This window comes from Anomaloglossus baeobatrachus, chromosome 1 (assembly GCF_048569485.1).
Source record: "Anomaloglossus baeobatrachus isolate aAnoBae1 chromosome 1, aAnoBae1.hap1, whole genome shotgun sequence".
Classification (NCBI taxonomy): Eukaryota; Metazoa; Chordata; class Amphibia; order Anura; family Aromobatidae; genus Anomaloglossus; species Anomaloglossus baeobatrachus.
Genome location: NC_134353.1, coordinates 344,385,378 through 344,409,627, shown reverse-complemented (window position 1 = coordinate 344,409,627; position 24,250 = coordinate 344,385,378). Strand labels below are relative to the sequence as shown.

At 42.7% G+C, this 24,250-nt stretch overlaps 1 protein-coding gene across 3 annotated transcripts in view; it reads left to right on the top strand.

The window, feature by feature from the left end:
- The window catches only part of CENPC (centromere protein C), a 290,257-nt gene extending 282,441 nt beyond the window's left edge, over positions 1–7,816 (top strand). For 2 of the 3 annotated variants that reach the window (XM_075352389.1, XM_075352388.1), the window contains one exon: positions 7,176–7,815. In XM_075352389.1, the coding sequence (XP_075208504.1) occupies positions 7,176–7,252 (77 nt within the window). In that variant the 3' untranslated portion in view covers positions 7,253–7,815. Of the gene's footprint in view, positions 1–7,175 lie in introns of all 3 variants that reach the window. The other variant, XM_075352390.1, reaches the window with a different exon arrangement.
- Positions 7,817–24,250: the final 16,434 nt, after the last annotated feature.

The window sequence follows — 24,250 nt, the reverse complement described above, 5'->3', positions numbered from 1 at the left end:
GCAGGCGTTTGTAGCTCTTATGTGACCTGTGATGTCACTTAAGCCCTCTGTTGTTCTCGCCTATGGCGAGCAAGTACTTCCCAGCTGTCCGGTAAGGATGAAGCTGAAGTATTCTTTTTTTTTTGTTGTTGTTGTTGTTGTTGTTGTTTTTTCCCTCCACCTGTGCACTGTCCCTAACTGGTCCTCCTTGCCTGCCTCTGCCTGCCCTATGCCTCTCAGTCGGCCTGCCTGGAAACATCGTCCTTTCTGGGATCCGCCATGAGTATTAAGTTTCTGTCTCTCAATTTGAAGGGTCTCAATTCTCCTGCAAAAAGATCCATGCTGTGGAGAGAAGTTATAGCATCCAAATGTGATATAGCATGTATTCAAGAAACTCCCCTTCTTACTGATGACAATAAAAGGCTACTACATCCAAGATTTCCACCTATGTTCTTTGCAAACGACTCTAAAAAAAAAAAAAAAAAAAAGGAGGCGTGGCTATCCTGATTAAAAACTCTGGCTTTCAAAATGATTGATGTAAGTAACCTATTGTGCAGACGGGAGATATATTATTCTAAAGTGCCTCTTGAATGGGCTTTTGTATACCTTGGCATCGATTTACGCTCCAAACTCATATCAACTAACTTTTGCCCGGAAATTTTTCCAGATGTTTAGGAGCACCGCACAGGGGTCAGAGATAATCTGCGGGGACTTTAACACTCCAGTTCTTCGATCTATGCACTGCTCGGCGAGGTCCGCTAAGTCAGGAAAGGAACTGAAACAGTTGGTCGCGGAGTTTCATCTACATGACATAAGGAGATACCTTCATGCATCGGAAAGGGACTACACTTTCTTTTCCCCAAGGCATCGGTCGTACAGCAGGATCGACTTCTTCCTGACGGATAGTAAGACTGTTCACAAGTGTACGGGTGCTGAAGTGGGTCTGATAACATGGTCGGATCATGCTCCGATAACTTTGGTTGTACAGGACTCTACTAGTGGATTTATGGTGCCTCAGTGGAGACTTAGTACTAGTTTACTGAACCAAAAGAATGTTCAGGAGGAGGTTGTGGCAGGCCTGTTGGAATACTTTGGGCATAATGACAATGGGGAGGTCTCTGACGAGACCTTATGGGCTGCACACAAATCAGTTATTAGAGGGCAGTTTTTAAAAACTGCATCATTCTTGAAAAAGCAGAGAAGCAGAAATTAAAGAAATTATAGCCCATATTCAACACTTAGAAACTATTAACAAGGCCTCCCCATCGTCTACACTGTCCAGGGAAATTCTTACTTGCAGGTTTCAACTGCGATCCCTCCTGTTGTATAGATATGAACATAATCTTAAAAAGAGTAAATCAACTTTTTATGCAATGGGGGATAGAGCCAGCACCTTACTAGCTAGAAGAACAAAAAAACGGGAAATTAAATCTAGAATTGAATTTTTGAAGGGCCCAGACGGATCACTTATAAGGCACCCTAATGGGATAGCAGACGCCTTTGCCAAGTATTATGCTGCTCTGTACAATTTAAGGGATGACGACCCGCAAACCCCTCAGTCAACACCGGAAAAAATTCAGGAATTTTTAGACGGTCTGGAATTGCCTCGGGTCTCAGACCGGCAATTAGAATCTTTAAATCTTCCCTTCACTATACAGGAAATTTTGGACAGCATTAGAGCTTCTAAACGAAACTCAGCCCCAGGCCCGGATGGGCTTCCCTATGAATATTATCAGCAATTTGCCGCTATCCTAGCCCCTTTTTTACTAAAGACCCTTAATTTGTGGCAAACGACCGGGACTATTTCCTCAGAGAACCTAGAAGCAGTCATCACTACACTACCCAAACCGGGGAAAACGGCGGATACCCCTGGGAATTTCAGACCAATTTCATTGCTCAACTGTGATTTAAAAATTTACTCAAAAATGGTAGCCACCAGACTCCATAAAATAATCCCCTCCTTGGTAGCCCCGGATCAGGTGGGTTTTGTGGCGGGCAGGCAATCCAAAGATGGCACCAGGCGGATGCTGGATTTAATTGGGGTGATGGAGCAGTCGGGTGTCCCTGGTGTATTCTTGTCACTCGGCGCCGAAAAGGCCTTTGATAGGGTGCACTGGGCATATCTGGAAAGAGTGCTCACTAAATTTGGTTTTGAAGGAAGAATTAAGTCATCTGTTTTGGCCTTGTACTCAACCAAATGCTTCAGTTCTAGCCTCGGGATTTCGCTCATTAAAATTTTCTATAACCAATGGCACCCGCCAGGGGTGCCCGCTGTCCCCTATTGTTTTTGCTCTGGTGGTGGAACCTCTGGCGGAGGCGATTAGGGTGAACCCAAACATAACTGGTATAAGGGTAGGGGAGCATGAACATAAATTGGGTCTTTATGCGGATGATGTAATATTATCATGCACTAACCTTGAATATTCCTTTCCAGCAGTGATATCCACCCTGTCGACCTTTGCTGAGGTGTCGTATTACAAATTGAATGCCACTAAGTCCTTAGTACTACCATTTAATGTACCCGCAAGGTCCAGAAGGATTTTGGAGGCAGCCTTTCCTTTCCAGTGGTACGAAGACAGTATCCCTTATCTAGGTATCCGTTTGACAGCAACCCATTCCCTAATCAGATCCAATCTCGATCACCTACTCAAAAACTTGGGTCAGGATCTAGGCAGGTATGAGAAGTTGTCGCTATCTTGGATGGCGAGAATTCAATCCTTTAAGATGACGTTCCTTCCTAAACTGCTGTACATGTTTAGGTGTCTCCCTCTTAAAATTCCATATAGATATTTGATAAAACTGCAGTCGATGACCAATAAGTTTATTTGGGGTAATAAAAGAGCTAGAGTTGCTAGTAAGATTATGCATCTGCCATATGGAATGGGAGGTCTGGGTACGCCTAATGTGATGGCCTATTTATAAAGCTTCTCTTCTAGAATCACTCAAAGAATGGTGGAACATGGAGAGCTCCCATAGGTGGGTTCAACTTGAGAACTCTCTGACAGACCAGGGTTCGACGAGGAAACTGATGGAGGTGGAATATCTAAAACGTTCTAGGGCCACCCTGTGTCTCCCTACTATGACAGCATCGATAGCCATATGGCGCAGTGAGATGATCCCTAAGATCCAGGTCCCGCTGTCAGAAATTTCGCTCAGAGCATTAGAATCCCACATTCCACATACAAATTTGAGTAGATGGGAAGCAGCGGGTTTTGGAGTTTTGGCGGACTTTTACGATGGTGCAGAGATTAGGCCCTTCAACGATATACTTCAGGAGCACCCCTCCCTAAAGGGGTGTTTTTATCAACACCTGCAGATTCGCCATTTTCTAAGCACAAAATTCCCCCCGGGATCAAACCCGACCTTACCCACTGTTAAGGCGCTATTGTTTAAAAAACTATTGAGGCAACCGGGAATCTCTTTAACCTACAAATGGTTGAACAACCCCTCTGACGAGCAAAAGCTCCCATACATGACAAAATGGGAATCAGATTTAGACATTAACACCTCCCCCTCGGCGTGGCATACTGCGACACAGTGGGTGCAAAAATCCTCAAAATGCATTAACCATTTGGAACAGCTGAAAAAGGGGCATCTACGTTGGTACCTTACGCCGGCAAAATTGGTGCATTACATTCCCAACTACTCACCGCTCTGTTGGAAGGGCTGCCTCCAGAGGGGATCACTGGGACACTGTTGGTGGCACTGTCCGAGGGTCCAACCTTTTTGGATAGCAGTTTTCAGACTCATTAGCGAAATGACAGGTGTGCACACCAACCCCAACCCAGGGCTGGCAGTTCTGAATTTGGGCATAGACTCGTACCCGCAGAATTTTAGGGGACTGATTGTGCAAATTCTAATAGCTGCCAGACCGTGTCTGAGCCATTCGTGGAAGGCCACTGAAGCTCCCTCTGGAGCGGAGTTATATAGTAGGATCAACCAACAATGCCAATATGAATACTGACTTGCCCACTCCCTAAAACAAAAAACTAGAATTCTTACAATATGGGAACCCTGGCTGTCATCCATCCATGCAACACCTATTACACAACTATTCCCCGGGCAAAGAGCACATAGTTGAGATAGAGCTGATGGAATTATAGCCCTGGCTCGGCTAGCCAGGGGGCTAAAGCATTGAGACCCTGACTGAGGCAGCAGTTTATGAGAGAAATCTAGGAGGAGTTGATGGCCCCGGCTCGTGGACTGGGGTTGGTAATGCAGGCAGGCATCTAACCCTCTACCCCTACTAACCCCCCCCACTTAACCCCCCCAACCCTACCTTCTTCCCCTCCCCCTGTGTTCTTGTTCCCCCTTACTTGAATGAAGTCCCCATCTTTCCTCCCCTCTCCTCCCTCCCCATGTTGTTGTGTGGTTAAAGTGTAAGGCAGAGGAATTGTAACTGGATTGTCTTGGAGTATACTAATGTATGGAGCCCTCATGTGCGGGCAGTTGACAAATGTTCTCTTAATTTACCATGCATGATTTTGTATCTGCCGTGTTTTCAATAAAGACTAATTGGATTAAAAAAAAAAAAAAAAATATTTGCAGTGTTGACCCTTCTTCTTCAGGACCTCTGCAATTCTCCCTGGCATGCTCTCAATCAACTTCTGGACCAAATTCTGACTGATAGCTGTCCATTCTTGCATAAGCAATGCTTGCATTTTGCCAGAATTTGTTGGTTTTTGTTTGTCCACCCGTCTCTTGATGATTGCCCACAAGTTCTCAATGGGATTAAGATCTGGGGAGTTTCCAGGCCATGGACCCAAAATCTCTGTTTTGTTCCTTGAGCCATTTAGTGATCACCTTTGCTTTATGGCAAGGTGCTCCATCATGCTGGAAAAGGCATTGTTGGGTGCCAAACTGCTCTTGGACAGTTGGGAGAAGTTGCTCGTGGAGGACATTCTGGTACCATTCTTTATTCATGGCTGTGTTTTTAGGCAAGACTGTGAGTGAGCCGATTCCCTTGGCTGAGAAGCAACCCCACACATGAATCGTTTCAGGATGCTTAACAGTTGGCATTAGACAAGACTGGTGGTAGCGCTCACCTCTTCTTCTCCTAATAAGCTGTTTTCCAGATGTCCCAAACAATCGAAAAGGGGATTCATCTGAGAAAATGACTTAACCCCAGTCCTCAGCAGTCCACTCCCTGTACTTTTTGCAGAATATCAGTCGGTTCCTGATGTTTTTTCTGGAGAGAAGTGGCTTCTTTGCTGCCCTCCTTGAAACCAGGCCTTGTTCAAGCAGTCTCTGCCTCACAGTGTGTGCAGAAGCACTCACACCAGCCTGCTGCCATTGCTGAGCTAGCTCGGCACTGCTGGTAGTCCGATCCCGCAGCTGAAACAGTTTTAAGATACAGTCCTGGCGTTTGCTGGTCCTTCTTGGGCGCCCTGGAGCCTTTTTGGCAACAATGGAAGCTCTCTCCTTGAAGTTCTTGATGATGTGATAGATTATTGACTGAGGTGCAATCTTTGTAGCTGCGATACTCTTCCCTGTTAGGCCATTTTTGTGCAGAGCAATGATGGCTGCACGTGTTTCTTTAGAGATAACCATGGTTAACTGAAGAGAAACCATGATACCAAGCACCAGCCTCCTTTTAAAGTGTCCAGTGGTGTCATTCTTACTTAATCATGACTGATCGCCAGCCCTGTCCTCATCAACACCCACACCTGTGTTAATGGAACAATCACTAAAACAATGTTAGCTGCTCCTTTTAAGGCAGGAATGCAATGATGTTGAAATGTGTTTTGGGGGTTGAAGTTCATTTTCTTAGCCAATATTGACTTTGCAAGTAATTGCTGTTAAGCGGATCACTCTTTATGACATTCTGGAGTATATGCAAATTGCCATTAGAAAAACTTAAGCAGTAGACTTTGTAAAAATTAATATTTGTAGCATTCTCAAAACTTTTGGCCATGACTGTACTGAGTCTCCCGCGCGGCTGTCACACTGTTTCTGGGCTCGGTCATTAAACCTCATGCATATTTACTGCATGCCCCACCCACCCTCTGTGACAGCATCTGTGATTAGAAACAATCAGACTGCCGGTGTCTGTGAATAGTTCCCCTCACAGTAGCTGTCTGGATACTCCTCTCCCACATCAGCAGCATCCCTGCAATGTTGGCGCCACTATTTCCAGTGGTTCATGTGACATTGTTTGGCTGTGTGCAGAATAGTTGTACAAACATCGCAGGAATGGCGCTGCTGGGGGAAATGAGTATGCTTTGTTCCGATCACCTGAAAGTCGTGTGACACCTGCACGGAAACTCGTTAAGTATAATTGTCCTGCTTTAATCCCCATTTTGCTTCCTTTTGAAGCCCCATAACTCTTACTAACACCATTTTATAACCTTTAAGTTCACTTTTTGGAATTTGATATATATCTTTCTTACCTTTCTCAGCATAAAGTCAACCTCTGACAGAGGCATTTAATGTGCGCCTGCAAGGGACTTGTCATTGAACGCACCGGTGCTCCCGTGATTGCAGGGACCTAATGGGTTACCATGACAACTAAGGGTTTGTTGATGACCCCAGTGATGAGTCTCCTGTGAAAGCCAGTGTTTAGCTGGTGTTCATAGACTGTGATTTTGATATGTATAGCAGTGCTGAAGCACTACTAAAAATGGTGTACGGATAATCACAAGTTCAAGCCCCCTAAGGGTACTAAAAAAATGCATGAGTAAGTGAAAAAAAAATGTTTTTGTGAAATATATAAAGGTTGAAATCACTCTCCTTTTGCCATATTTAAAACAAAGAAATTTTAAATAAATTCACTTATTTGGTATCTCAAAATTCTAGTCTATCAAATTCTAAAGCCCTCATACAACTATGGAATAATATTATATGGCTCCTGGGATGTGACAATATAAAAAAGTAGCTTTGTCCCAAAGCCCACATCCCTTAAATGGCTAAAGGGGTTGTTTAGATCATGTGTGTAAAAAAAAAATAAAAAAAAATAGAAGTCAATACCTCCCCGATCTCCTACCACACTTGTTCCACTGTGTTCAGCTGCAGCAGTCACAGGTCTGAGATTCGGATGTTATTGCTGATTGTAGACCAGCGGAGGATCATTTAAAGGGAACCAACCAGCAGAATTCTTATCAAAATAAATGACATTATATTTGTAAAATTACAAAACTTAGATTTATCTGGAAGTGCCAAGAGTATTTAATTTATTGAAACCTTCCCTTTTTTTTCAGGTAACAGCAGCACAATTACAAATCTTGAAGACAAGGAAGCAGTGTTGGTCTTCAACAAATTAAATAGATTTACATAGTTCACAGAATGTTAAAGTAATTTTAGTCAAATTTTATCTGTGTTTTATCTGTGTTTTATCTGCGTCTCCTACTGGTTGCTTGCAACAAGCACTTCTGGACGATGATGGGTAAGCTGTATTTATGAACATACAGCTCTGGCAAAAATTAAGAGACCACTTCCAAATTTTCAGTTTTTCTGATTATAGGTATATTTTTGAGTAAAATGTAGAATAAAAATAGAATAGAATAAAAGAACAATTTACATTTTACTGAAAAATATACCTGTAAAGAGAAAATTCAGAAAAACTGAAAATTCGAAAGTGGTCTCTTAATTTTTACCAGAGCTGTATATATTTGACTACTCTTGCATGCCAGTATGTTGTCACCCTGGCGTGCTCTACCCTTTTTATAGGTTACTTAATGACTTTACAGATGATGTGTTCCTATTATGTTATGTAGCACTGTTATGTAGTTTTTGTTGCTTGCAACATTGTGTGAGGGATTGGTAAAGCCCTCCTTTATACCTAGAAACTGCATATTTAATGTGAGTTGGACCTTTGTCCACTACATATTTGTTTATCTGTATTTTAATAAAGTTTTTACCAGTTTTGAATAGAATCTCCTTTCGTGTTTTACAGACTGTGTTTAATTTATGCAAAATGTGCATTGGGGCTGTGTGAAGGACATCTTTATGGGTAGCTGTGCACTATGCATTTTATTATATTCAACTTGGCTTTGCACTTATATTACTTTTGGGCAATTCAGTGGGATTTACGCAATTACTGGTTATCAATAGTGATGGGCTAGCCCGAACTGTAAAGTTCGAGGTCTATACTGGATACATAGTGTCCAAGCACGGACCCCGAACAAAGACTTCTCAGGCAAATCCGTGTAACTTTTCAGGTTCAGCCACTTAGATAATGAAAGATATTTAAAAAAAAAAAGAAAAACAGAAAGTCAGTAATAAAGCAGGAGCGTTAAACTTACCGACCTTCCCTGCGGTTGTCGCACTGCATTCCAGGTCGGCTCATTAACCCCCATACATATTCACTGCTTCCCCTGCCCACCGGTAATCCCGGTGTCTCTGGTTGCAGTCAGACCACGCCTCCACCCTGTGTCACACCATCTGTGATTGGTTGGAATCACAGTCTGCGTCCCTATAGTGGTGTAAAAATAAAAATAATTGGCGTAGGGTTCCCTAATATTATGATACTCAGTGCAGGTAAAGCATTCCACTACTGGCTCCAGCCCCCAGCTGCAAGCTTATCTTGGCTGTGTATCAAAATAAGAGGGACCATATGCGGCATTTTTTTTTTAAACTATTTAATTTAAAAAAGAAAATGGCGTGTGGTCCCCCAATTTTGATTACCAGCCATGAGAAATCCAACAGCTGGGGGCTGGTGTGCTCAGGCTGGGGAGAACCATAGTTATTGCCACCCCCAGCCTAAATAGCAGCATTCAGCCATTGAGAATTGTCGCATCCATTAGGCCTCCTTCACAGCTACAATGGGTACGGAAAGTATTCAGACCCCTTGAAATTTTTTACTCTGTTACATTGCAGCCATTTGGTAAATTCAAAAAAGTTTTTTTTTTCTCATTAATGTACACTCTGCACCCCATTTGACAGAAAAGAATAATGTAGAAATGTTTGCAAATTTATTAAACAAGAAAAAGAAAAACTGAAATATCACATGGTCATATTCAGACCCTTTGCTCAGTATTGAGTAGAAGGACTCTTTTGAGCTAGTACAGCCATGAGTGTTTTTTGGGAATGATGCAACAAGTTTTTCACACCTGGATTTGGGGATCCTTTGCCATTCTTCCTTGCAGATCCTCTCCAGTTCAGTCAGGTTGGATGGTGAGCGTTGGTAGACAGCCATTTTCACGTCTCTCCAGAGATGCTCAATTGGGTTTAGGTCAGGGATCTGGCTGGGCCAGTCAAGAATGGTCACAGAGTTGTTCTGAAGCCATTCCTTTTGTTATTTTAGCTGTGTGCTTAGTGTCATTGTCTTGTTGGAAGGTGAACCTTCGGCCAAGTCTGAGGTCCAGAGCACTCTGGAAGAGGTTTTCCTCCAGGATATTCTGTACTTGGCCGTATTCATCTTTCCTTCAGTTGTAACCAATCCTCCTGTCCTTGCAGCTGAAAAACACTCCCATAGCATGCTGCTGCCACCGCCATGTTTCACTGTTGGGATTGTATTGGGCAGGTGATGAGCGGCGCCTGGTTTTCTCCACACATACCACTTAGAATTATCACCAAAGGTCTATCTTCATCTCATCAGAGAATATTATTTCTCATAGTCTGAGAGTCCTTCATGTGTGTTTTTGCAAACCCTATGCAGGCTTTAATATGTCTTGCACTGAGGAGAGGCTTCCATTTGGCCACTCTGCCATAAAGGCCCGACTGGTGGAGGGCTGCAGTGATAGTTGACTTTGTGGAACTTTCTCCCATCTGTCTACTGCATCTCTGGAGCCAAGCCACAGTGATCTTAGGGTTCTTCTTTATCTCTATCACCAAGGCTCTTCTCCCACGATTGCTCAGTTTGGCTGAATGGCCAGGTCTAGGAAGAGTTCTGGTGGTCCCAAACTTCTTACATTTAAGCATTATAGAAGCCACTGTGCTCTTAGGGACCTTGACTACTGCAGAAATTCTTTTGAAACCTTGGCCAGATCTGTACCTTGCCATAATTCTGTCTCTGAGCTCTTTGGGCAGTTCCTTTTGACCTCATGATTCTCAATTGGTCTGACATGCACTGTGAGCTGTGAGGTCTTATATAGACAGGTGTGTGCCTTTCCAAATCAAGTCCTATCAGTTTAATTAAACACAGCTGGACTCCAATGAAGGAGTAGAACCATGTCAAGGAGGATCACAAGGAAATGGACCTCATGTGACTTAAATATCTGAGTGTCTGAGCAAAGGGTCTGAATACTTATGACCATGTGATATTTTAGTTTTTCTTGTTTAACCCCTTCTTCCCCGGCCACTAAAACACCCTAATGACCGGGCCATTTTTTGCAAGTCTGACCAGTGTCACTTTGACAGGTTATAACTCTGGAACGCTTCAACGGATCCTGGCGATTCTGAGATTTGTTTTCTTGTGACATATTGTACTTCATGTCAGTGGTAAATTTAGGCCAATATTTTTTGCGTTTATTTGTGAAAATTTAGGAAATTTTGCGAAAATGTTGAAATTTTCGCAATTTTCAAACTTTGAAAATTTATGCCCATAAATTTGAGAGATATGTCACACAAAATAGTTACTAAATAAAATTTCCCACTTGTCTACTTTACACCAGCGCAATTTTTGAAACAAAATTTTTTTTTGTTAGGAAGTTAGAAGGGGTCAAAGTTCATCAGCGATTTCTCATTTTTCCAACAAAATTTACAAAATAATTTTTTTAGGGACCACATCACATTTGAAGTGACTTTGAGAGGCCTAGGTGACAGAAAATACCCAAAAGTGACCCCATTCTAAAAACTGCACTCCTCACACTGCTCAAAACCACATCCAAGAAGTTTATTAACCCTTTAGGTGCTTCACAGGAACCAAAGCAATGTGGAAGGAAAAAATGAAAATTTTACTTTTTAACACAAAAATGTTACTTTAGCCATAAAATTTTCATTTTCACAAGGGAGAAAAGAGAAATTGCACCATACAATTTATTGTGCATTTTCTCCTGAGTACGCTGATACCCCATATGTGGTAAAAATCAATTGTTTGGGTGCACGGCAATGGTCGAAAGGGAAAGAGCGCCATTTGAATTTTTGAACGCAAAATTAGCTGCACTCATTAGTGGATGCCATGTCGAGTTTGAAGACCCCCTGAGGTGCCTAAACAATGGAGCTCCCCCACAAGTGACCCCATTTTGGAAACTAGAGCCCTTAAATAATTTTTCTAGATGTTTGGTGAGCACTTTGAGCCCCTGGAGGCTTTATAGAAGTTTATAACGTTGAGCCGTGAAAAGAAATTTTTTTTATTTTACCACAAAACCGTTGCTTCAACTAGGTAGCTTTTTTTTCACAAGGGTATCAGGAAAAAATGCACCATAAAATGTATTGTGCATTATCTCCTGAGCATGCAGATACCTCATATGTGGTGGAAATCAAATGTTTGGACACACGGCAGGGCTCGGAAGGCAAGGAGCGCCATTTGAATTTTTGAGTGCAAAATTAGCTGCACTCATTAGCAGACGCCATGTTGGGTTTGAAGACCCCCTGAGGTGCCTAAACAATGGAGCTCCCCCACAAGTGACCCCATTTTGGAAACTAGAGCCCTCAAATAATTTTTCTAGATGTTTGGTGAGCACTTTGAACCCCTGGAGGCTTTACTGAAGTTTATAACGTTGAGCCGTGAAAAGAAATTTTTTTTATTTTACCACAAAACTGTTGCTTCAACTAGGTAGCTTTTTTTCACAAGGGTATCAGGAAAAAATTCACCATGAAATTTATAGTGCATTTTTTCCTGAGTACGACGATACCTCATATGTGGTGGAAAGTAATTGCTTGGGCGCATGGCGGGGCTCAGAAGAGAAGGAGCGCCATTTGACAGCAAAATTGGTTGGCATCATTAGCTGACGTAATGTTGCATTTGGAGACCCCCTGAGGTGTTTAAACAATGGAGCTCCCCCACAAATGACCCCATTTTGGAAACTAGACCCCCTCAAGGAATTTATCTAGATGTTTAGCGAGCCCCAAGGGCTCCACAGAAGTTGATAATGTTGAGCCATGAATACAATTTTTTTTTTTTCACCACAAAACGGTTACTTGAACCAGGTAGCTTTTTTTTCACAAGGGTATCAGGAAAAAATTCACCATAAAACGTATTGTGCAATTTCTCTTGAGTACACAGTGGTGGAAAGTAATTGTTTGGGGGCACGGCGGGGCTCAGAAGAGAAGGAGCACCATTTGACAGTAAAATTGGTTGGAATCATTAGCGGACGCCATGTCACGTTTGGAGACCCCCTATGGTGCCTAAACAGTGGAGCTCCCCCACAAATTACCCCATTTTGGAACTAGACCCCTCAAGGAATTTATCTAGATGTTTGGTGGGCCCCTTGTACCCCCAGGGGCTCCCCAGAAGTTGATCACGTTGAACCGTGAAAATTATTTATTTTTTTTTTTTTTTAACCACAACATTTTTGCATCAACCAGGTAGCTTTTTTTTTTTTTTTTTTACAACGGTATCAGGAAAAACTGCACCATAAAACATATTGTGCAATTTTTCCTGAGTATGCAGCTACCTCATATGTGGTGGAAAGTAATTGTTTGGGCGCATGGCGGGGCTCAGAAGAGAAGGAACGCCATTTGACTTTTCAAACGCACAGACGCGGTGCACTGATTGGCCGCTGCAGGACGCACGGTCGGTTGAGATACAAAAACCGTTGGGGATACGGAAAAAAGTCACGCCAAAAATTGAGCAGGGATGCCGATCCATTATGTGCATCCCTGATCAGCGCTCGGCGGGACGCACGGACAGATGCGATACAAGAAGCATCGGGGATACGGGAAAAAAAAAAAGTCCCACCGAAAATTGACCATGGATGCAGATCCGTTATCTGCATCCCTGATCAGCGCTCGGCGGGACGCATGGACAGGTGAGGTGTAAAAATGGACAGGGGATACAAGAAAAACACAGTACCCAGAGGATTAGCAGGAGGATCACTGACCAGAAGAACTGCAGGAGGACAGGAGGAACAGAAGGCAGCCAGATGGACAGCTTTACACGAGCAGCACGCAGGACGTTGGACAGATCAGCAGAAGGACCCAGCGATGGAGGCAGATGGGATCGGGCAGTGAAAACCTTGGATGACCCGATGAAGGCAGGTAGGGGACGTCGGGGGGGGAGCAGAGGGGGGAGGGGGGAAAGCGGAGGGGGGGGAAGCAGAGGGGGGGGTGAGAGCAGAGGCAGAAGGAAGGAAGCAGAATAGAGATCACAGAGGAGGCAGGCAGATCGCGTGGGGAGCAGATCGGGATGTTGGGGGGCAGATCGGGGGGGGGGCACGGGCAGGGGCCATCACGGGAGCGCGCATGGGCTGCAAGGGGAGCGGAATACTTACCATTGGAGCAGGAGCAGAAGCGGTAACATCAGCGGCGGCAGCAGCAGCGGTGGCGTGGTACCACAAGTACCAGCCATTGCACGCTGCAGACATGCTGGGGGAGGGTCCCCAGACCAGCACAGGCCTGGGGAGGGCGGCCACCTCCAGAACAGACCGCCCCACTGCACACTGATTGGAGTGATTGCGCGTCATAGCACGATCGCTCCAATCAGTGCTGCAGGGGCTGGGGGCGACATGTTTGAGGTCCACCTATGATATGCTGCAGCTGCTACAGCATCTCATAGCCGGATCTCACAGTATCGCACTAATTCGGGCATTATTTTTTGCCGAAATCAGTGCGAACGATGTGGTTGGCGGTTCAGATTTGAACAGCCAATCACATCGATCGTCGATGGGGGTTGGCGATGCCACCCCCCCTGGGGTCAAGCAAAGGTCCCCTGCTGTAAGAAACAGCAGGGGACATCATTTGAAAGCCATTGCTATGGCCACGGCAATCAAATGAAGTTTAGGCCGTAAAATTACGTCCCTGGTCGTTAAGTCACGTTAAAATAGGACGTATTTTTACTGCCCGCGGTCGTGAAGGGGTTAAAACAATTTGCAAAAATTCCTACATTTGTTTTTTTTTCTGTGAAGATGGAGTGCAGAGTGTACATTAATGAGAAAAAAAATTAACTTTTTTGAATTTACCAAATTGATGCTATAAAACAAAGAGTGACACATGTAAAGGGGTCTGAATACTTTCCGTACCCACTGTACGTGTAAAACACGTTTCATGGTCTGTGGCATGTATGTTAGTGTGTGTATTCTATCCGTGTGACATCATGATAGCACACGGACAGCATGAACTTGTATGCTTACCTGTTCTCGGCCCTGCTGTCTCCCACACTGCTGTTACTTCCAGGTCTGTCCTGAGTGCAGTGAATACGCAATGAACATAATGAGCGGAACCTGGAAGCAATAGCAGAGACAACGGCTCTGGAGGAAGGCAAAAAGAAAAGTTTTTATTTTTGTGTGAAATGTGTTGTCTCCAGTACGTGTCACACGATCACATCAGTATGTGGTCTGTGTGATGTCCGTATTCTGCCAGCAGCATGGATATGTCGCCATGATGAAGATACAGACACGTGTGTGCCCACCCGGACCTTGTGAAAACACGGACGTGTTTGCAGACCCATTGACTTTAATTGGGTCTACAGGTGTACGTGTCTCCGTAAACCTGTGAAAATGGACATCACACATACCAGAGACACAAATGTGTGAAGGAGGCCTTAGATATGACAATCCCGGCAATTTACTCAGCTCATCCTGATTGCTCTGGTGCAGTGGCAATCGAGGTAATATAAGGGGTTATTGACAGCTCACAGCTGCCATTAAGCCCTAGATTAGTAATAGGAGGTGTCTGAGACCCCCACACTCCCTTTACTAGTCTGTATATGAAAACAAATAAACACAAACACTGAAAAAATTCTTTATGTGAAGTAATTAAAAAAAAAAAAAAAACACCACCCACTTTCACAAACCCTTTATTAACCCCCAAAACACCCAGGTCTGACGTAATCCACATGAGTTCCCACGACGACTAAAATGTCTACACCAGATTTCTGCACCAAATTTGCATCTCCTGGCAGAAAACCACACCAAAATTGCATCAAAATAGCTTTTGTGCAATTTTTTACCAAGAAATGCATATTTGGACTAAAAGACTTCGGTGTACCAGTGGATGGCAAATTCAACTATAGTGATCAGTGCCAGACAGCCGCTGCCTAGGCATATAAAATCATGGGTTGCATTTAAAGAGGCATGGGACATGCGTTTGCCTCCATACAAGTCACTAGTGCAACCACACTTTGAATATTGTGTACAATATTGTAGTGATTCACTAAAAAGTCCAGGAGGGCCTGGATACCTTTCTTGATAAATATAATGTTACATGATATGACTACTAGATTCTGTAACTTGCGCCTTCTTTTAACCTGAAAACTGTGAAACTAAAGTTATCAATTACCATGTAGGCAATTATTTTTGCCATATAACATTTGCAGTTATAGTAATTACCTTGTTTGAAATAGTAAAGCTAGTAGTGATGGGTGGACCTGCAGATACCCGGCATCAGCGGGTCCAACCGGGTTTTATAAAAAGAGGGGAAAAAAAGAAAAGAAACCCGGTTCGGGCCTGGAATTGATCCTAGATATCTGGCCAGACGCCGCTCCCCATATAAGTCTATGGAGATCCAAATCAGGTGTCGAGATCAGCCGGTTTTGATTAGGCTGCTTTCACACTACGTTTTTTTAGCATGCGTCATGAACGTTTTTTTTAACGCAAAAACGGATCCAGTGCAAATGCGTTTTCATTTCAATGCATTTGCAATGGACTTGCGTCAACCTGCGTTTGCGTACGTTATAGTAAGGATCCAGCGAGTTGCAGTTTAACATTTTTCAAAAACGCTACTTGTAGCGTTTTTGAGCTGCGTCCAAATACTGCAAATTGCTGGATCCTGACTATACTGCATACAAACGCATGTGAACGCTGGCATGCTGATAGACAGGATCCTGCTTACTCTACTGAGCATGCCCAGAAACCAGCCTCGGGTGATCAGTCCCTCTCTCCCCCTCCCTCTCGGTCTCTCTCCGTCTCCCTCTCGCCCCCTCCCTCTCTGTCTCTCTCCCCCTCCCTCTCTGCCTCTCTCACCCTCTCCCTCTCCCCCGCCTGAGAGCTGCGGACACTCGTAACCAAGATAAATATCGGGTAACCAAGCAAAGCGCTTCTCTTAGTTACCCGATGTTTACGTTGGTTTCGTGTGCAGGGAGCAGGGAGCCCGGCTCCTAGCACCTGTGGATGCTCGTAACCAACGTAAATATCGGGTATCCAAGCAAGTTACCCGATGTTTACCTTGGTTACGAGCCTCTGCAGCTGTCAGAAGCTGGCTCCCAGTCTATTACATTCAGTTCCACTGACTCCCGATCACATGACTCCAATGCCCGCCCATAAACTTAAAGTGACAGGATCCTGCAAAATAACACATGCGTTTGCATGCGTTTTTTTGCTGTAAAAGCAGGATCCGCTTTTACAGTAAAAAAACGTTCATGACGCATGTTAAAAAAACGTAGTGTGAAAGCAGCCTTATCTGCGAGACCGCTCATGACTACTTGGCAACCAAATTATAGAAATCTTGTGGCTGAGTTATTGCAATGCTCCAAAGAATTGGGATACAATATGTTCTAATATATCTCTCAAGATATGTTTCCTGGACTCCCATTTTAGAATTTTTTTTTCCCTAATAACCTTGGAGAGGTCATTGACTAGAACAGGGAGCAGTTTCATCAGGACATTGCCATACTTGAAGGCTGTTATAAAGGGAAATGGATCAGCCCAAAAACACTCACATACTACTTTTGGGGATTAAAAAGGGATCTACCTGGAGCTAAATATTCAAGAAAATCAAATTATAAAAATAATAAACCCCTAAATTTTCTGTTAAGTAATTTCTGCTAAAAATACATTTTTTAAATGTGTGTTACTCAAAAAACATACTGATAGAAACATTCTGAAAGCAGATTTGGAATCAGGGGACAAATTACAATAACATATGGCCTATTTCATGCTTTTAAGACTAAAAAAATAAAATTTTATTGTGCAGTGATATAGGCACATGATGTGATTACACGTATATACACCCATGCTACTTTGCACTTGAATATCATTTAGAAAACAGTGTGTGCTTATATGAATCTTCCTGTCTCCCTTGATCCTTTTCATCTGGAGTTTTGCACCTGCATTCTGCTTGTTAGTGGGATTTATAATGGCACTCTGTATTATTAGTATACTTTGCTCATCCTTGTTTGAGGCATATACATATGTAATGCTCCAGTTTAAGCAGTAGATGGTGCTCATGTTCTTCTTGTAGATTTCAATGACATACTGATGATTTTTATATTATACTTGCTATTGATTAGGGACTAACAACTTTGCCGGCACGTAGTGCATGCATTCTTAAAATTGGCATGAAGCAAATACATTTACTTTTCAACCCTTTTTAACATGCATATTGATGTGCAACATTTGACACACCGGTCTCAACCTCTAACCATGGATACTTAAACTACTGTAATGCACTGCACCTGAGGTAACTAGATTATCAGAAGAACTATACTACTTTTGTAATTGGAGGTATTTGCTAATATTATTATTACACCTACTACATAGTGGGATAGGATCTTGGAGATGGGAATACCCTTTAAACCTCTTAACGACTGCTAATAGGCCTTTTAACGGTGACTGCTCTCAGGCAAATGTTTAAAAGTGGGTTAAAAGACCGCCTTGACACCATCAGACCCTTGTAATCATAATCGCTGGTGCTGAAGGTTGCCATGGTACCCTGAGGTAATCTGATGACCCCAGGGTATGGTGGCCTCTTAGATCCTGCCATAAGCAGGGTCTAACACTCACAGCCAATGAGTTGCTGAGAGTTCTCATACACAAGTACAAGTACACTGCAGTGTATAAGACCAGTGATCAAAGTAAAAAATATTCATGTCCCACAGTGGGAGACTAGATAAAAATGTAAAAAGAAAATGGAAAAAAAATATCTGTAAAACATACCAAAAACTCACACAAATTACAAAAAGCCATTTTGCCACTAAAGACAGACTTCATGTTTAAACAAAAATGAATAAAAAAAGTACACATAATTGGTATAGAATGTTCCAATTAATAAAACTGTCACGTTATTTATTCTATTGTGAGAAAAATCCTCCGTAACACCGTACAATGAAATGAATGCTGTGGGTCTTGATTCTACCGAATCAGCACATAAGGCATAAACTCAAAAACATGATATGAGTAAAGAAAAACACCTCCACTTTGTGTCATTAATAAACTTTTGTACCTGTTTGCACTTTAAAAACTCTTGTTTCTCTTTACTCATATCACGTTATTTATTCGGTATGGAAAACACTGTGAAAAAAATATTAAGAAACAAACCACAAATGTTGCTTTCTCATCATATTGACATCAGAAATTGAAAGAAAAGTAATCAAAAAGTCATATTTAAAAAAAAAAAAGTATGAATAAAGATGCTAAACTGTCCCGCAAAACCCCCCCACTAATATTCCATTCAGCAAGAAAATAAAAAGTTGCAGCTCTCAGAATATGGCGATGCAAAAACAAATTAATTTTTGTAAAATATAGTTTAGGCTGCTTTCACACTATGTCTTTTTAACATGCGTCCTGAACGTTTTTTAACGCAGAAACGGATCCAGTGCAAATGCGTTTTCATTTCAATGCATTTGCAATGGACTCGCGTTAACATTCGTTCACCTGCGTTTGCGTGCGTTATAGTGAGGATCCAGCGACTTGCAGTTTTTTAACATCTTTAAAAAACGCTACTTGTAGCGTTTTTGAGCTGCGTCCAACTTCTGCAAATTGCTGGATCCTGACTAAACAGCATGCAAACGCATGTGAACGCTGGCGTGCTGATAGGCAGGATCCTGCTTGCTCTACTGAGCATGCCCAGAAGCCAGCCTCCATGATCAGTCTATCTCTCTCCTCCCTCTGTCTCTCTCCCCCTCTCTCTCCTCCCTCTCTCTCTGTCTCTCCCCCTCCCTCTCCCCCACCTGAGAGCTGCGGACACTCGTAACCAAGGTAAATATCGGGTAACCACTTATCTTAGTTACCCGATGTTTACGTTGGTAACGTGTGCAGGGAGCCCGGCTCCTAGCAGCTGCAGACGCTTGTAACCAAAGTAAATATCGGGTATCCAAGCAAGTATACCCGATGTTTACCTTGGTTACGAGCCTCGCAGCTGTCAGATGCCGGCTCCCAGTCTGGCACGTTTAGTTCCCCTCACTCCCGATCACATGACTCCAATGCCCGCCCCTAAACATCCAGTGACAGGATCCTGCAAAATAAGACATGCGTTTGCATGCATTTTTTGCTGTAAAAGGAGGATCCGCTTTTGCAGCAAAAAAACGTTCAGGACGCATGTTAAAAAGACGTAGTTTGAAAGCAGCCTTAGTGTGTAAAAGAGGCAAGGAATAAGAAAAAAAAGAAAAAAAAAAAGATGTAAATCTGGTATCGCTGCAATCGTACTAACCCTAGGAATATATTGGTCTTGGCACTTTTATAGATAGCATGGTGAACCATGCAAAAAATAAAAAAAATAAAACTAAGTGAATTGCTTGTTTTTGTTATTTCTGCGTTTGAAAAATCTGAATATTAAAAGTGATCTAAAAATGCCATATACCCCCAAAGGGTACCAAAAAGATTCTCCAACTTGTCATGCAAAAAATAGTTCTAATTGCCAACAATGAATGAAGTTACATCTCTTGAAGTATCGCAACAATTTTTTTTATTTCTTAAAAAAATAAAAAAAAACATTTATTCTTTTGTATGTTTGTCACACTTCAATATCTCAGATCACCAAACAAGTTTAAATATTAGACAAATATGACAAACACAAAATACAGTTTATAAATGAGGGTTTTTATTATCAATGGAAATAGAAATCCAAACTTACAGGGCCCTGTGAAAAAGGGATTGCCCACCCCCGTGCTCCCCAAAACATAAATTATTTGTGGTTTATTACATCTTTGGGAAGCTGAGTTTAATTTCCGTAGCTACACCCAAGCCTTATTACTTCCACATTTATTGTCAATCAAGAGAACACTTAAATAGGACCTGTCTGACAAAGTGAAGTAGACCAAAATATCCTCAAAAGCTAGACATCATGCCTTGATCCAAAGAAATTCAGGAACAAATGAGAAACAGTTATTGAGAGCTATCATTCTGAAAAAGGTTATAAAGCCATTTCTAAAGCTTTGGGACTTCATCGAACCACAGTGAGAGCCATTATCCAGAAATGGTGAGAACATGGGATTAGTGGTGAACCTTCCCAGGAGTGGTCAGCCAACCAAAGCTACCTCAAGAGCACTGTGACAACTCATCAAAGAAGTTACAAAAGACTCCACAACAACATCCAAAGAACTACAGGCATCACTTGCTTCAATTACGTTCAGTGTTCATGACTCTATCATAGGAAAGAGACTGGTCAAAAATGGCTCCATAAGTTCCAAGACGAAAACCACTGCAAAGCAAAGAGAATATAAAGGCTCGTCTCAGTTTTGCCAGAGAAGATCTTAGTGATCCCCACAACGTTTGGGAGAATACTCTGGGGACTGATGAAACAAAAGTTGAACTTTTTGGAAGGTGTATGTCCTATTACATCTGGCGTAGAAATAACATAGCATTTCAGAAAAGGAACATAATAAAAACAGTAAAATAAGGTAATGGTGGTAGTGTGATGGTTTGGGGCTGTTTTGTTGCTTTAGGACCTGGAAGACTTGCTGTGGTAAATAGAACCATGAATTCTGCTGTCTACCCAAAAATCTTGAAGGAAGAATGTTTTGCCATCTGTTTGTGACCTCAAGCTGAAGCTCACTTGGGTTATGCACCAGGACAATGATACAAAACACACCAGCAAGTCCACCTCTGTTTTTCTTAAGCCAGTCAAATTGAAGACTTTGGAGTGGCCTAGTCGAAGTCCTGACCTTTTTCCAATTGAGATGCTGTGGCATGACCTTACAAAGACGGTTCATGCTCGGAAACCCTCATTTGTGGGGCCGAATTGCAACAATTCTGCAAAGATGAGTTGGCCAAAATTCCTCAAGAGGGTTGTAAAAGATTAATTGCCAATTATCACAAACACTTGACTGCAGTTGTTGTTGCTAAGGGTGGTCCAACCAGTTATTTGATTCTGGGGGCAACCACTTTTTCACCTGTAGGTTTGGATTTTTTTTCCCTTATTAATCAAGACCTTATTTTACAAACTGTATTTTTGTGTTTACTTGTGTTATCTTTGTCTAATATTTAAATTTGTTTGGTGATCTAAAATATTTAGGTGTGACAAAGATGCAAAAGAATAAGAAATCAGGAAAGGGGCAAACACTTTTTCACACCACTGTATGTATATAAATCTGGTATCCCTGTACTCACACAAACACAAAGAATAAAGCCATCTTATCACTAAAGGGTGCTTTACATACTGCGACATTGCTAGCGATGTTGCGAGTGATAGCACCCTCCCCCGTCCGTGCGACATTTGGTGATCGCTGCCGTAGCGAACAATATCGCTACGGCAGCGTCATACGCACATACCTGTTCAACGACATCACTGTGACCGCCGAACAATCTCTCCTTTAAGGGGGCGGTTCGTTCAGTGTCACAGCGGTGTCACTAAGCGGCCGCCCAATAGCAGAGGAGGGGCAGAGATGAGCGGCCGGAACATGCCGCCCACCTCCTTCCTTCCTCATTGCCGGTGGACGCAGGTAAGGAGATGTTTGTCGTTCCTGCGGTGTCACACATAGTGATGTGTGATGCCGCAGGAACATCGAACAACCAGCGGCATGCACCACCAACGATATTATGAAAAGGAGCGACGTGTCAACTATCAACGATTTTTGACGTTTTTGCGATCGTTGATCGTCGCTCCTAGCTGTTACATGCTGCGTTGTCGCTAACGATGCCGGATGTGCGTCACAAACACCGTGACCCCTACAATATATCGTTAGCGATGTCGCAGCATGTAAAGCACCCTTAATACTGCACAATGAACCACGCAAAAATAAAAATAACAACCATTCTTGTACTGCTGTCTATTCTCTCTATCTCCCAAAAATGGGAAAAATTGGCTCAGTGGACATTTATCCTATGCTCTCCGCTGAGCAATTATGTCAGGGTTGCAGTGTAAATACCCAAAACCATGACTCTGAGAAAACCTCCAACAGAACCACTCACTATAATGAGGCACATGGAGCCACTTTGTACTCCATCTGGTCTTTGTCCCGTGGTGTCACATCATGTTAGACGGTTTTTTAGCACACAAGTGTGGATGACCGCAGTTCTGTAAATGTCTAAAAATGTTAGATACCACTAGAATAGACTCCAAATGGAGTCAAGTGTCTTTATTTGCCTCGTTAAAGTGAGTGGTTCCGTCGGGGGTTTTATCTGAATTGCATTTTTGTGGAAATGACACGGAAATTCTGACATAAGTCCTTAGTGTAGAACACAAGAATGTGATCCCAGCCTTCTAGTGGAAGTGATTTAAAAATATTACCAATAAAACCACCTGACTTAAGCAGGCTTTATACGCTACAATAAATCTTACGATGTGTCGGCGGGGGCATGTCGTAAGTGACGCACATCTGGCATCGTAAGTTATATTGTAACGTGTGACAGCTACGTGCCATTGAACGTTAAAACGTTCATCGCATACACGTCGTTCAATTCCTAAAAATAGAACGTGAGGTTGTTCAATGTTTCCGAGGTAGCACACATCGCTGTGTGTGACACCCCGGGAACGATGAACAGCAGCTTACCTGCGTCCCGTGGCTCCCGCCGGCAATGCGGAAGGAAGGAGGTGGGCGGGATGTTTACGTCCCACTCATCTCCGCCCCTCCACTTCTATTGGCCGGCTGCCGCGTGACGATGTGACGCCGAACATGCCGCCCACATCGAGGTTGTATGGAAGGGTAAGTACGTGTGACAGCAAATAATCGTTTGTGCAACATGTTCAACAAATTAAACGTGCCGCACATACGCTGGGGGCGGTTATGATCGCATACGATATCGTATGCTTAATCGGAACGTGTAAAGCAGGCTTTATTCTGCACAAAACCAGTCCCTACTCAGGTATGTCATCTGTAATTCTAAGTATTGGGGATCCCAACATTACTAATAGAACACAGACTCTGGAAATGCAACATGGCTCCCACCTCCTCAAATAGTCTAGTGAAATCTATGCACCTAAATCCAAATGCCCCCATCCTTCTGAACCCCACTATGTGTAAGCTACAGTAAGCGGCTCCATGTGTGACGTTATTGAAATGGGGAAAGCATAAGTAACAATTTACGTGATGCGTCTCATAGTGTATGGATATTAGACTAGCATATTTGAATTCTTCAAAAAAAAAAAAAAAAAAGTGTGGCCCGGATGTTACAAAATAGTCACTGCAGCTACAGATTAATTTATTGAGAGGTGCCCATTTCTACGATGGGGTAACTTTGTTTTGTTTCTGCTGTTCTGGCACCTTTAGCGCTCCGCAAATGTCAATTACAAACTATTCAAGAAAAATCTGTGCTTCAAAAGCAAAATGGCGCTCCTTTCTACAAATCCCTGCCATGTGGCCAAACAGCAGTTTCTGATGACACATAGTACATCTCTACATTCGGGAAAATTGTGCAATAAATTGTGGGGTCCAGTTTAACCTTTTCACCCTTGTGCAACTCACAATTGCAGCTAATAAAATTTCATTTTTACTAAGTGTTTTATTTCCTTATCCCAATGTTCTAAACTTCTGTGAGGCACCTGTGGGTTTAAAATACTCGCTACACCCCTAGATTAATTCCTTAAGCAGTGAAGTTTTCCAGTATGGGGTCAGTTCTAGTAGTTTCTGCTGATCTTGTACCTCAGGGGCTCGGCTAATAGAGCCCACAATCTATGTAATGGAATCTGCATTCTAAGTCAAGTAGTGCTCCTTCCCATTTGATTGAAGCCATGTGCTCAAACAATAGTGCACAACTACATATGGGGTACTGCGTTTGGTAAAAATTGCATAACAAATTGCCTTGTCCTTTTTTCTCCTATTACTCCTGGTGTGAATTAAAACTTTGAGGCTAATGTAAAATGTTATCCCAAAAACCCTAAGTTTTTAATTTTCACAGCTCAATCTCATAAAGTTCTGTAATGTAGTTTGTAGGTTAAAATTACCACACCTGTAGATGGATTCCTTTAGTTTGCCAAATGGAGTCATTTGTGGGTGTTTCTGCTTTTTTTAGTACCTCAGGGGCTCTGTAAATGCAATATGGTGTTCAGATTTGCATTTAAAAATGAAATGGTGCACTTTGCTTTTGGAGTTTTGCCATGTGCCTAAATATTTGGTTTTTCACTACATACAGTTGAAACCAGC